Below are 14,328 nucleotides of genomic sequence, written 5' to 3' on the forward strand. Positions count from 1 at the left end.
ATTATTTCCTTCTGTTGATGATAAACTGTTTCATCTTTTCATGAAATAAATTATCTTACCATGCCATGGTGGTCAAATCTAGGGGCACCAGAGGCAACATCTGAAAACAAAAGTGAACCAGAATTCCAAATATGTAAATTTAATTGCCACATGTTTTTTTCTACCTGCTATGGATATCAAATTGGTTGCAGCTTGGAACACTGTTTTAAATTAAAGAAAGATGGTCTGATGTTACCTCCTTATGTGAATAAATTACTTTAATCAATATCCTCATTTCTTGATGGGAGAGGTAGTTACTGTCAAAAGATGAATGCTTGGAAGAAGGGGTAACTTACATGTAAAGATAAACTAACCATTTTTGCCTGCTTTAAAAAAGCTTCCCTGGGCAAGAGCATAACCTGCAAAGATACAAACAACAAATAATTTTTTTTTCCCATTTTGCCTCTTCTTGGGCTTAGTAAATACTTGTAAGTGACTAGAATAAGTATCTAGCTTTGATTTATCAATGGTCATGAAGTATTGGGAAATGATCCTCTTAATGTAGAAGCAAGGCTAGGCTGATTTTACGATGTTTTTTAGATCTTTTGATAACAAATAAATGAATCAAGGAATAAAATGTAACAAGAATGAAAATCATGTACCTATATTCAATACCAGAACATAAAAAAATCCTAATACCCTGTCACAGCTATTTCAAGAGTCTTGCAACCAAGACAAAGGGCCAGAAAAAAAGAAGATAGAATTCAGTGTACCTTGATATCCATGTGGACTGTTGCCTTTGTAGACTTCCATTTGTTCTCTACTATAATAAATAAATTCTCCTGAAAAAAGGAACAAAAAAAAAAAGAAGAAACATGTACTTTCTGTCATGGTGAGCATGTTCTTTTTATTTTCTTCATATCATTTCGTTTAAAGTAGGCTGGCATTAACTAAAGGCCTTGTGGTCTGGCTACAAATCAGTTTTATGATTCATATGCATGAATTTCCTCATGTGTTACTCTCAATCAAATAAGTTGCGCAAAACAAAATGAAGAGAGTGTCCAAGAGATCACTTGCTTGTCTGTGGACTGAAAAGCACAGCAAGAACTCTGTCTTAACCATGCAATGAAAATAGCCAGAAATACGATAGGAAAACTGTATTTTTGTCAGTTGTTTAACCTTTTATCTCCCATGAGTGACCAAAACAGAATTTCTCCTAACAATACCAATACAATAAATTATCAAACAGACAAGTGATGAGAATAAAGAAAAATAGCAACTATGAGATTAACAATTTGATCCAATACCAAATTCTCCAAAGTAACATAATAAGAATTGTATGGCAGACAGAAAGGAGAATTACTTATGAGATCTTGCTAATAAAAGGGTTAACACTGGTTTGACAAATATCAAATGATCATTTCCCAAAAATGAAAGAACCAAACCTTGATAATTGTACACTCCAGGAGCTCCTATTAGCGGCACATTTTCAACATTCCCCTGATCATCAACTTGCTGCAACATTTAAGACATCATGTATACAAATTGTGTTGTAGTTCAATTTTCTACTTGGTTCAAATTTTATTTTCCTTTGTTCTCGGTCATGTTAATGTGTGATAATGAGTTTGAAGGAAAGGAAAATAAAATTTGAACCAAGGATAAAATTGAACTACAACATATACTCCAAGTAAGAATAACCAATGTGTCATGGTTATTATTATTTTTTTGTACTGTTTTAACTTAAAGGAAAATAGGTCAAAGGTAGAAGAAAATATTGCAGCTATATATATATAAATATATATAATTAGTATAATTGCTCAGGTGATTATAGAAATGTTCATGCTCTTATTGGCCGAGAATGGCATCATATTCCGCTACAATCACCTCCGGCGAGGTGATTATAGCAGGAGGACAAATTTTCAAAATGGCCACCTTGTGCTTTGTCGACGTGTCTGAAGAGGAAATTAATTTAATGAAAGAAAATGCCATTCCAAGGAATAACAAACATGCCACAAAGTTTGGAATGACATTCTTCAAAGGTAAGGTGTGAAAATTGTGCTAAGTATAATGAAGAAACCATTTAAATTCCCGTGAAAATTTTACTTATGTCAACATGCTTGAATAATTCAAAACTACATTAAATTTTTGCAACACTTAATTTACTTAACAGAATGGTTTCAACAACAAACCAAATTTACCACTGACTTTGAAGCAATGGAGGTCAACGAGATGAATAAATGTTTGTCAAAATTTTATGTCTCAGTCAGGAGGAAAGAAGGGACTTTTTACAACAGAAATAGTCTGTTGTCTGTGCAAGTGGCTCTCACTCAGTTGTTCACTGACGCGTGACAATGACAAATAAAATTTAACATTCCTTTGCTCATTGCTGTAATCACCTGAGTAATTTTACTTAAACAATTATTCGCCTCACGCTCATGAATATTGGTGAATATTCCCAGAGACAAAGTCAAGGGGAATACTTAACAATTATTCCATGAGTGTGTGTTGGATATGAGATGATAGATAGCTAATGAGGCGCATAGCGCCAAGTTGGCTATAATCATCTCAGACCCAACAAACACAAGTGGAATAATTGTTTTATTTAAAAAACGCCCCCAAGATAGTATACAAATCTTTTCGACTTTATTTTGTAAGAAGAAACTGGATTTTACAATGAACAGATATTAGATTATGGTATATTGGCTCAAATACCATAATGGCTAAGCCAATAAAAAGTCTTGAATTGCATTATCCAATGATCCAGTTTTTAATATCACCACTATTCACTTCGCCTTTGGCGAATAATTGTTAAATATATACATGGATAAGATGGGGTGATTAAAGAGACCATTGGCATGTGAGATAATATTAGATGTAATTCCAGAATCTAAATGGTAATCTATTAACTTTGTGTCGCAGATTATAGTTTGCAAAAATATCTCACCTTTACATAGGCAAGGGAAACTCCCATTTGACAATATTTGTGATCTTTGTAATTAATTGTGGTTGCACCTCCTTGATTTGCCTGATCTGTACAGAGGTGAATCCACAACAATTTTCAAACAATTATAATAAAGCAAAAGGGTACTTTTCCTGTGTTTCAATAGCCTCATTTGTTCATGGGGGTAGGGGGTAGGGGGAAGGGGACAGGGGTGGGGGAGGGGATAGCAAAATGTTCTGAGACAATCGTGGAATATGAAAACACTGTGGTTGAGAATTTTCTGAATCCTCTGTTTGGATGAGGCAATCTAAACAATATTATTTTTGAAGTATTGAAAGGATGCTACTCCATCACAGACTGTACACCCCCTAACCTGAGCAGTCCAGCAAGTTTCCGTGGCAATTTACCGCAACTAAAACATTTAACACTTCTGAGCAGAGAAAGACACTGTGAGAGTAAACTGTCTTGCTTAAGAACACAACACATTGACCTACCCCTGGTAATCAGGGCTGGGACATTGACCTCACAACCAAGATTCCACAGTGCCCACTGAAAAAGTGACCAACCCACCAACAGCATTTGTTAAGAAACTAAAAACTATCCTAATCTGCTGCAGTTGAACAATTTCTGTGACTTTTTGAAGAATTTTCAATCCAACTCATTCACAGCTAACTTACACATCCTTGCAGATTAGCTTATGGGAATTTGTTGCTATAGTATAATGTGGAAAACGTTTTCTGTGACACCAAATTAACGCACACAAGGTCTCTGAAATTCCAGTTTTAATGCTAACAATTTCACTTGCTTCTTACGACAACAAAAAAACAAAGGATGTCATAGAAACGTTCTGCACATGGTAAACTAATCTGAATAAGGTGAGGCCGCCAAGTCACACTCATCATGAGCTGTCACGCAATGCAAACAAAACATTCTGAACACCATAATGACTTCTTGATAAAACACTACTTTGTCATTCTCAACCTTTACAAATTTTTGCTTTGAAAAATGCTCTTGACACCATAAGGAGAAATTATATTGTATCATAAAAAAAATTATTGACTTCATCCAATAACTCCAAAAAATTAGTGGTTTAAACAGAGCCTTAAATAAGTTTGGTTCCATGAGGGTGGGTTGAAACTTGAAGCAAATGAACTTACTTTGATTCCTTAATTCACAGTAATCCTGTGTCTTAGTCCTAAATGGATTTCCATCATCAATTATTGCCCTTAAGCAACGACCCGGGTAGGTATAAAAAGATCCTTCTATATGAAGTAGTCGATGAGAGCATGCCTAGAAATAAATTGTGAAATATGCATGTAAAATGATACTCTTAATAATTTTTGTAAGTTGACTAAAGGAACAAAAAGATCTGACTCTTAAAAACTTTTGGGATATTTTTGAAGTTGAAAAAAAGTTCACTTCAAGGCGAATGGGTGGTTAATCATGGCGTCCAAGATACAATATTTTGATATCATTGGGCGAAACTTCATCTGCCCTGAAGGATATTTCAGGGGTTTCATTTTCATCCAAATTCTGTCAAGCTTGTCTCTCTTCAGTTCTTGTATAATTGGTGTATCCATACAATTTAATTTGCTGCCAAAAAGCTAACTTTCTGAATGAGTTTTCTTTGGCAGGCACAACATTGGCACTTTTTACCAAGACGAATGAAGAAATACCATAAAATGTAACCAATCAAAACTGAGGATTGGCTTTATTTCCCTGGCTCATGAAATTGGCCAAATGAATATAATTTGTGGTTGTGATGTATCAGGTGTAACCAGATTGCCATTTAACAGATTTAATTTACTTACCATAACATTAGCATCATGCCCTTCACTCATGACAGAGACTCCAAACCAACCATTTTCTTTCTGATCTCCATTAATGTTCCCTGCAAAACATGAATTATGAAGTAAATTTATGTCCCCATGGAATATTAGGGACCTTAAGCAACCACGACGGCGACGGCAACGAGGATGTGGAAAAACAAGAGATCTAATTGGCAGGACAATAGCTCAGCACGTGCATTTTGAAACTTTGTACATTTCTTAGCCGTCCTATGCAAAACAACAACGTGAAATAGCTAAAATTTGCATCGTCTGCAAACCGAAACTGCGACGGCAAATTATTTTAATTTCCATTTGGAACTCAACACTGCTTTTATACGTCATGCTGAAGTTGAGCTGTGGCGTCGCATGAGACAGTAGGCTCATGCAGCCATTTTTAAAATTTTAACTAAGAGTAGAAATTCATTTTTTAATTGAAGTCTTCCTTGGTGTTGCCGTCCTGACTGCTTAAGGTCCCTACTACCATCCTTTGAGGCAGATCTCTGATCATTCTGTAGATAAAAATATCCTCTGAAAATAATAATAAAAAACCTCTGTCAAAAATAATGATCATTTTTAGGGTAAAATAGTTTTGTCTGAAGAGTTCCACATTGGACATAAGTTAGCCGTCACCCAATTAGTCCGGAACTCAGTCAGTAAGTTTAAAGACTGACATTCAGTCAGTTACCCAATCAATACCAGAAGTCTGTCATTCAGTCATACAGTATGACAGTTGTTAGCCAGTCATCAGTCAGCAAGTCAAGCTGTTACTCAGTCAGGATGGCAGTAGAGCAGACAGTCAGGACGGCAGCCGAGCAGACAGTCAGGACGGCAGCCGAGCGGACAGTCAGGACGGCAGCCGAGCGGACAGTCAGGACGGCAGCCGAGCGGACAGTCAGGACGGCAGCCGAGCGGACAGTCAGGACGGCAGCCGAGCGGACAGTCAGGACGGCAGCCGAGCGGACAGTCAGGACGGCAGCCGAGCGGACAGTCAGGACGGCAGCCGAGCGGACAGTCAGGACGGCAGCCGAGCGGACAGTCAGGACGGCAGCCGAGCGGACAGTCAGGACGGCAGCCGAGCGGACAGTCAGGACGGCAGCCGAGCGGACAGTCAGGACGGCAGCCGAGCGGACAGTCAGTCTGTCTGTCAGTAAGACAGTCAGTCAGTCTTCCAGTGAGCCAGCCAGTCAATCATGGAGATTATCATTCAGTCAGTCAGGCAGTCAATCAACCCCAGAGTCAGTAGGCAAAACAGATTCTGTTCAACCATGTACCTGTCTCTCCCATTTTCTGTCCAACATCAATCAGACAGTCATGGCATTAGTCAGTCAGCCAAACAGGTCAGCTGTTTAATCGGAGATTATTGCAAGAAAATAATTGACAGTGAAACTAACTTCTCATATACCAGACTAAGTGAAAGTTGTAATTTCTGTTTACAAACCAAAACCATTATACTCTACAAAATATAAATCAGAATCCCACTGCATCTTCAAGCAGCCCCCTTTCAGTTGCCATGGTGAGTATCTTTCTATACAGACACAAGAAGTGTGGTCATGGTATAGTATGTCATGTTGTATTGCACAGTCTGTCCCAAACACTGTTTTATTTTTCATAGCACCTGAAATGTCATTTCTAGAAAAAGTTTTAGGATTTAGAGTAGCCAAATTGTGACTTTCACATAATTCGAGATTGAGACACAGATAGAACTGGATAGAAACTAAATAAATATTTTTGTCTAACTGAAAATGCAAAATACCCTTAAGAGCAAGTGTCATTAAAAAAAAAAATAAATAAATAAACACAGCCATCTAGAAAACACTTTAAAAAGTCCACACAAATTCTACATTTAAAATCAATAAATTTCTAGAATTTTCTAAATTAATCCACGATACATTCATCACTTGATATTCACACTGAAATTGTTAATATCCTGTACTATAATTGAGAAAACTCATCTAAGAGATTACCCCCAACAAAGTCAAATATTCACTTTGAGAAAGTTGCCTTCCTTTACATACCACCTATTGGGCAAATAATGGTAATTAAATTGGTAATAAGGGCAATCCAGGTGATTCCCCTATCAAATCCCAGTAGGATGATTGGACCATGCTGTGATGCCACATCAAAGTGATAAATAACAACTCAAAACCTGAGATCATGGAGGATGGCAATAAATATTTCCCTTCAGCTGTTATAGACCAGATATCCACATCATATCTCACTAGCATAATTTAGAAAGTCAAGCTTAATCAAACTCAAGTAATATGTTATTTGTGATAAAAAAAAAAAAAAAAAACTGTGTACACTGGTTTTAAAGATGATAAAAGGAAAGAGATGATATGATAAATAATGAATGACACCAAATGAAACCTGGGATGAAAAGAAAATCAGCAGAAATAATCAAACGACAGATAAAAGATTCTGACACAATAAATCAGAGGTATATTCTTTTATCATTTTTCTTTGTTCTTTTATTTTGCTTGTTCCCTTTTAAAAAAATAAATACTTGCCTTAAAAATGACAAGTCTGAGGGAATTGTGCCACTCAAGTAGCCAGCTGAGATCATTTAAGTATGATATTTAGACAGGATGATATTTTTTTTGCCTCTTCATACAATCCCCGCTGACAGAGAAGAATATTTTTGCACAACACTTAAATGTATTTACATTTCCAACAAAATGGTGAATGTATGATTGGCCAGAAATATAAGCTCTCCTATTAAGGCCGTGATACTTATCGCACGGAAATTCAAAACAAATTCTCGATGGCAAAAAAGCGTTTAAGGGGGGCAGAAGTTAATGAAGTAAGCGTGAAAGCAAACCATCAAACAAACAAAAAACTCTTTCACAAAGAGATAAAACGATTTTTCCATTAGCAGAAACGATAATGGGCCATAAAAGCCTAATTTCTGGCTGTCTACCATCGTAAATGTAGGAAATTCGCGATCTATTTTGATTAAAAAGTCCATTAAGGAAATCCGAGTTTTTGAACTTTCCAGAAATAATGTTCCAACCCTGCGATTAAGTCATTACGTTATTAGTTAGTTTTATTGATGGTGTGAGGCTAAAACATTACGAGAAAATTCTTGGCAATCAACCTAGACTAATATTATTCAACCTAAGAAACAAAAAACGTCAATATAAGATGATGACTTTAAGAAGTCCTTTGCATAAAAATTAAAAATGGGCCGCGAGCCATGCATAAATTCGCTTAAAAATGCAAACTTTGCTTCAACATCGTTTGCAGCTGCTTTGCAGGAAGCCGCAAAAATGAATTTATTTAACAATATCAGTATAATCGATATTGTTCTAACAGTGGCAGAAACGACGATAAGATGTCAGCTGTGTTTTCTTTTGTTTACCAAATGAAACGGCAACACAAAAGTCATTCGGTAAATAGTCATACAATTTTCCATCCAAGTAGTCGGCTGTTCGCAGCTGGCACAATAGAAGAAAAGTCATTAATCTACTCCCTAGTGAGCTCGCGTGAAAACAAAGGCAGTCCGAGAACACGGGATGGGAAAATTTTTTGTCGTGAGCATCTCTCTCCTTCTGTGCGCAGAAACAACAACTAAAAAGCTTAACGGTTGACGCATGCATGACAAAAACTAGTTGACAGTGTCAATTTGTGGTACTTTATAAAGAAAAAAGCACTTTTGTTTGAGATAAGTTGTTTTTACCTTCTTTAGTTAGCATTATTGACATAGGGATCACGAATTTGAAAACACCGTACACATTACATAAACCGCGGACCACATATTCAAAGTAGTTAAAATCAGAGGAAAGCGAAAGATCACTCTTTCATTGCTTCATCCAGGCAAACTTTCCTTTCCACGCGGGTTTAACGGGGCAGATTCAAATAAAATTTGAAATTTCCGAGGTTCAATAGTGAATTAGTTTAGCAGGTTCTCCCAGAGCTGACCAAAGAAGACTGTTTATCAATTTAGACAATAACGCTTGAATGAATTTTCTCAGATATTACAATGAACTTCATTCTCTCTACTGCCATTTGTTTGAAATTTAGAGACACCGGCTCAAAAAAAAAAAAGACAACAGTATTTCCGATGGAATTTAGGACATAGCAAGCGTGCATAAAAGATCACGTAGTTGAAATTGTCTGTCCGTGACTTCAACGACTACATCAGAAAGGAATTCATCGGAACGCGACAACGACAAACACGAAGTCATTTTAATTTTGAAACACTTTTGAGGACATCGAAGTCAGCTGAGAATCAAGCTTACCTTTTTTGTCAAGTTCCAACTCTGAGCACTGCGCATTTGTAGCAAAATCACATTTGTAGACAACTCCAGGACTTTCAATTTGCGGCAAAGCTGTTCTGTTGCCTTTAGGGGCACCGACCAGCATCCTACAGAACACACAAATATTCCACAATTATCCACAAGCTCGTCAAGTAAAAGGTAACCAGATAAAGCCATACTCCTACCAAGAATGATTTCTCTGCGGTGTAGAAAAATCTTTATATGAGTGGCTGGCAACCGAAAATCCAAAGTAGCTTCCCGTATCACCCCGTCTAATTACTGGTAATTCAGTCTCTAGGTTATAGCCGAAGGAATGCTGAATAATGCAGGACAGAGCGGCGAGAAGAAGCAGCATCTTGAACGCGAAAATGAAAAACAGATTTCCGGTTACTACTTTGCCAGTAAGTCTTAATCAGCAAAAGAACAGGTTAACATCTCGATTCGTTGCCGTGCAATCGGCTGCGTTACTTCATCACGTTACGCATGCCTGGCGGACGCGAATAATCGAAAATTCTCAACGTGACGCGGTCGCACCCAAATATCCTACGCGTTTTCAACCGGAAATCGCGCTAAAAAAGTCCGTCATCCAAACTCTTCCACTTCTAGATCGTTCTCGCTAAAAATGCTACTTTCGCTTGATAAAGGCACTTCATTAAGCCGCAATAATATGTTGTGTCAAAAATAATTCGAAGCGCGGTTGTGTTTGCAAATCATTTCGCGCGCGAAGTGTAAACTTATTGAAGAGGCTTGTTGATATTCCACAGTGAATCAACCAATCGCATCACTGACTTTCTACAACAGACTTTTACATCTTCGTTAATTTCGCCCCATAGTAATCAGAAATTAATATATAATTGCCTAAAACAGTAGAGTTGTCCGATAATTCTTACAAGAAATTCAAACTCGCTTTTATTCCAGGCCCCATTTTAGAGTTGTTCTCGGAATGTGCACAAGTGTTTATCTAAGGATTACAGAACAACAGGAAAGTAAAATCCTCTTGACTATAATGAACAGAAATGCCGTGTTCCTGTTTTTCATCTTTAGCCAGTAGTCTGCGGTGTGTTGTTGTGTTATGGTAATGTAACTTAGGGGGCTTTCAGATGGTTCCACAGCTCCTACTGATGGCTTAATGTCTCGCAAACTTCCTTCATTGAACAGGGCATTTTAACTTCAAGACTCTTTGTCTGTATGATTATATCGGTAAAAATCAAAGGTAAAAAGAATGGTCGATACCACTCGCTCTTTAAACATATGAACTCATATTTTCCTCATATCATGATGTACTTTTTCATTCAAATAATTGACTCTTTCGCTATACTTGTTCATGTATAAATGTATGATAAAATAATTGAAACCATCTCTACCACTGTAGGTAAACTTGCTACAGAAAGCCGATAAGGCTTTTCAGCAATTTTTCTTTTCTTTAATTCACCAACAAACAGGCCGCCCCTTAAAAATCCTTTATCGACGTTTTTTATCGATGAATACGTAAATTATAAAGGTTAAAAAGCCAAATTATCAAGGCAACTTTACTTAAGAAAAGTGAAGCGATAACCCAAACGACAAAGTCGCCGATGAATTTGATAAATTTTGTAATTAAAAAAATCATTTTCAGCTCCACAAATATTGAAACTCAGTTTAGAAGCTCATCAACAATTTGTCTTTTGCAAACGGACCAATTTAAAAATGTCAATCATTTGTTTGAATGGGTTTCTTTTTCCAAATTAGTGGAAAACTGTAATTACCATGGTTTTTATTATAATAAAACGGAAATAAACCACGGTGGGTGTTATTTGAAACTGAAAAGACTGATGGCAGATTTCAGGACAAAAAAGTATTGAATTCACTATAGATGGAGTCAATGATGAAAACTGTTCAAACTACCTTACTCAGGGAATTATTCCATGATCTAAAACAAAGAGAAATCCGCATGTAGCTAGACTTGAGAAAACCTTCATGATTTTAAGAAAAGTAACAAAGATAAGATTCTTTCAAACATGCATTGGAGATTAAGGTTAATCCTGATAGAAAAAGAGTACCGCTGATAAACGAAGCTAAATTTGTTAGGGAAACTATTTTAACCATGGACATCAATAAGTAAAGCAATAATTCATATACATAAATACAAAACGTGAATCATCTCTAAAAAAAATCACCACTATCTTTAATGATTGTACCGCTAATGAGATAAAGTTTTACCGTTTAACAGTAAATCAATGGAGAAAGAGTCGCCATAGCTCGGAGTTGCAATTGTAAATTACAAGTTTTTTTTTTTTTTACCATTTGTTAACCCGGCTAATAAAGAGGTAAAGAAGATTATTTGGGATTTTCTTTCGCTGATCAAAACACGTTGTAATCAAACCTGAAATTAAATCCAGGTTGTTATTGTGGGTTCGTTGCAAAACAGCTGCGATCAATCTCATCTTTTAAACTAGCTGTTGCCATTTTTATCCGACATTATTGACTATCACCCATCAGAGAAGCGCTGAAAAATCTACATTTTTGAATAAGCTTATGCAGTCAGTAAATTTTTATCAATCTGCTTAGTTTCTGGAAGAGTCAAGTTCGAAATATTTCGTAGGCAATTAATTAGAGCTCCTTTCCTAACTCGACCACACCCATCCAAAAAACGTTTGTCAAATCTGGTTCCTGGTGTATGAATTTAAAACAGCGTCCAGCTAAAATCATTTCAATCTATGCATTCACTAAACATCTAATTATATACATAATCATTTCACATTATGTTTTGGTGCATAACCTTGAAGTTTCTGACAACAGACATAAAAAGAAAAGTTCTGCTGATCAAATTTTTTGCAGGTGAAAGTATATTATTGTTATAATTCTGCAAGAAAGGCAGAGTGATACAGAAACCGGAAAAGCGGATAAACAAAATTAGTTTGAATGCTGTATGGCTTAGACTGTGTGATGCGGGAAATTAACGCTCCAAAAGCCGGAAAACTGGAGAAAAAGCAGTCGAGTGGAGGCTAACCTTATCGTAACTAATGTTACTTCCATCGACCCATGAAGACCAAACGTAGATTCCAAAAGGCGAAATCTATCAGTGAAGGCTGCGTTTACCAGATTCAATCAAGTTGCAGTCTCTATTATTATTCCGAGTCAACGACATGCCTGTTGAAACGATTCCCTGCAGATTACAATGTCTAACACTCTCTGTCTGTCTGTAGTTTTGTTTTTGTTCTTGTTTTTCCTTTTCATGTTTTTTCTTTGAGAATGTAACGCGCCTTATTTGTGGTTCGTTCCTCTGTTCGGTTTTCTGGGCGTGAAAGATCATAGTGACTTCTAAGAAAACTCAAACAGAAGAACGGGAACGAAAGGGAAAAGAGCAAAATATCTGTCAACTCTTCGACATTCAAAATTTTGGGTCACTCAATCTTTGATCGATTCAAATGATGAAAACTGCACGAGTTCCGGATTAGAAGCATTACCGACATTCCTCGGATATTAACGAGGGTTTCCGACGCAATGTCAGATAGACATCTTGTAGGGATGCCATCATGACCACAACCAATAAAAGCGGCTTTGTCGCGTGGTTGAGGCGTGGGGGTGAATGCTTAAAAATAGACCCTCACCTCGCACACTCTCGCAATTTTTGAAAGTCCTTAACCAGACACTCGCGTACTCGCGAGGTCATTCTCCTTGTATTTGAAGTTTTTCAGGAATTTTTTGTCGTTTATTTCTTGTTTGAAACCCTTATTAAGATGAAAAACGAAAACCGAGGCGCAAACTGGAAGTCGAGAGGTCTTTAATAGTCATGGTAGTGCCACCTTAAATTTTTTAAAGGGTGAAATTTACATAGCCTGTAACCTTTTTCATTTGAGCCCGTCAGCACTTTTAATAAGAAACTCAAGTTAACATCTCAAATTTAAAAGTATATTCTGAAAAGTGGACTGGTGGAGCGCTCGGCATAGACACGAGAAACGAACGCAAGAGAACAGCGTGTGTTGGTCTGAGTAACTAGAGATAAAACTAAATAAACTTACTTCTGCTTTTTGCCCTTTTCCCTAGTTTTTTATTTCTTTTCTAACAAAAGAATTACTTTAGGAGCCTTTCCTTCGTAGGGCAAAATGTTTTGTCTGTACGTTAAATGTCTCGAGGCGTTTTAACTTTCCAATTTGAATTGAATAGGAATAATGATGCAAGTGAAATCCATTTAAAAGAGAAACCAATTAAAAGAAATCACAACATTTTAAGTATTTACTTTTTTTTGAAGAATGACCTTATTTCCAAGTTCGCAACTAGCGCAGTTTTGATATATTTTCTTCATATGAATTAAACCAAAATCCTAAAATGATACTAAAGCAGATCTGAAAGATGGACAAATTGAACTTTCTCGATGTAGTCGACTTTACCGAAAAATAAACCATCAGATGCAAATTTGGAATTATCGATCGGAACTTGGCTTAATGGTTACCAATTTGCGCTAGAAATAGAGTTGCGCTTCACAAAGAGGATTATTGATCGTAGAACGACTCCAGCGGGTCTGTTCAGCTAACGCTTTCACAAACACCTTGATACCTTGGTTGTAAAGTAATACCAATAAAGCCCCGGAGGCTTTTTTCCTCCCAGAGGAAAATGGAAAAGGTTTGTTTTCTTTTTGAATATATGTGAGTTTGTGTTCTTTATTTTCCTGCGTACGGATGAGGATTTTAAATCAAAGGATGAGATTGCTCAATGATTTATATACATCATGAATTACTGATTTTCCGTTTCCATCAACAAAAATTGTCGCGACCAAAAGGAAACCAATAATTAACAGTTTTCAAATGGAAAAACTAAAAAAGAAAGACAAGAAGAGACTAAAGGGAGGAGGAGGTTCATTTTATTTCAGGGTGAAAAAAAGTTCACAGGAGAAAAGCGGAGATGAAACTTTTATTGGTCTCACTTGCACAGACTGGACTTTCGGGTTGGTTGATATGAAGAAATATAGACAAGGGGGAGATTTTTCCAACTTGGTAAAAATTATCTTCTGTTAAGACAGTTAATATATGGTGGTGACGTTGGTGCACGAAAAAATATCCCCGGAAGTAGTTGGCTATTAAGGATTCTTCCTTACGAGTGAAACCAGAAGCTTAAGACCTTAGCTTCTGGTGAAACTGAAAGAGTTGCATCTAGATAAAGAGAAAAAGCCACAACAGATACAATTAAATTTAAGACGGTGCTTTCATATTTAATTTTTCATTCGCACCGGAAAGCGATTGCAATGTTCACCGTTCGCATAACATTATCGTTCCCAGAGTTCTCGTTCTTTTGGTAACTTGAATGTAGACAAGAGGCCCTGGGTACGAGAATGTTCGAACCCATG

General features: G+C 36.7%; 1 protein-coding gene across 2 annotated transcripts in view; it reads right to left on the reverse strand.

The window, feature by feature from the left end:
* Positions 1-9,514, reverse strand: part of LOC111335674 (integrin alpha-7) — a 25,970-nt gene extending 16,456 nt beyond the window's left edge. Inside the window, exons 1-9 of one of the 2 annotated variants that reach the window (XM_088741331.1) lie at positions 9,191-9,514; positions 8,988-9,112; positions 4,732-4,811; positions 4,078-4,210; positions 2,924-3,009; positions 1,425-1,494; positions 753-821; positions 354-398; positions 60-100 (exon numbers count right to left, since the gene is read on the reverse strand). In XM_088741331.1, coding sequence (XP_088597457.1) covers positions 60-100; positions 354-398; positions 753-821; positions 1,425-1,494; positions 2,924-3,009; positions 4,078-4,210; positions 4,732-4,811; positions 8,988-9,112; positions 9,191-9,360 — 819 coding nt within the window. In that variant the 5' untranslated portion in view covers positions 9,361-9,514. The remainder of the gene's footprint in view (positions 1-59; positions 101-353; positions 399-752; positions 822-1,424; positions 1,495-2,923; positions 3,010-4,077; positions 4,211-4,731; positions 4,812-8,987; positions 9,113-9,190) is intronic. The other variant, XM_088741330.1, reaches the window with a different exon arrangement.
* Between the last annotated feature and the right edge of the window lie 4,814 nt (positions 9,515-14,328).

This window comes from Stylophora pistillata, chromosome 12, assembly GCF_964205215.1.
Source record: "Stylophora pistillata chromosome 12, jaStyPist1.2, whole genome shotgun sequence".
In the NCBI taxonomy this organism is placed as follows: Eukaryota; Metazoa; Cnidaria; class Anthozoa; order Scleractinia; family Pocilloporidae; genus Stylophora; species Stylophora pistillata.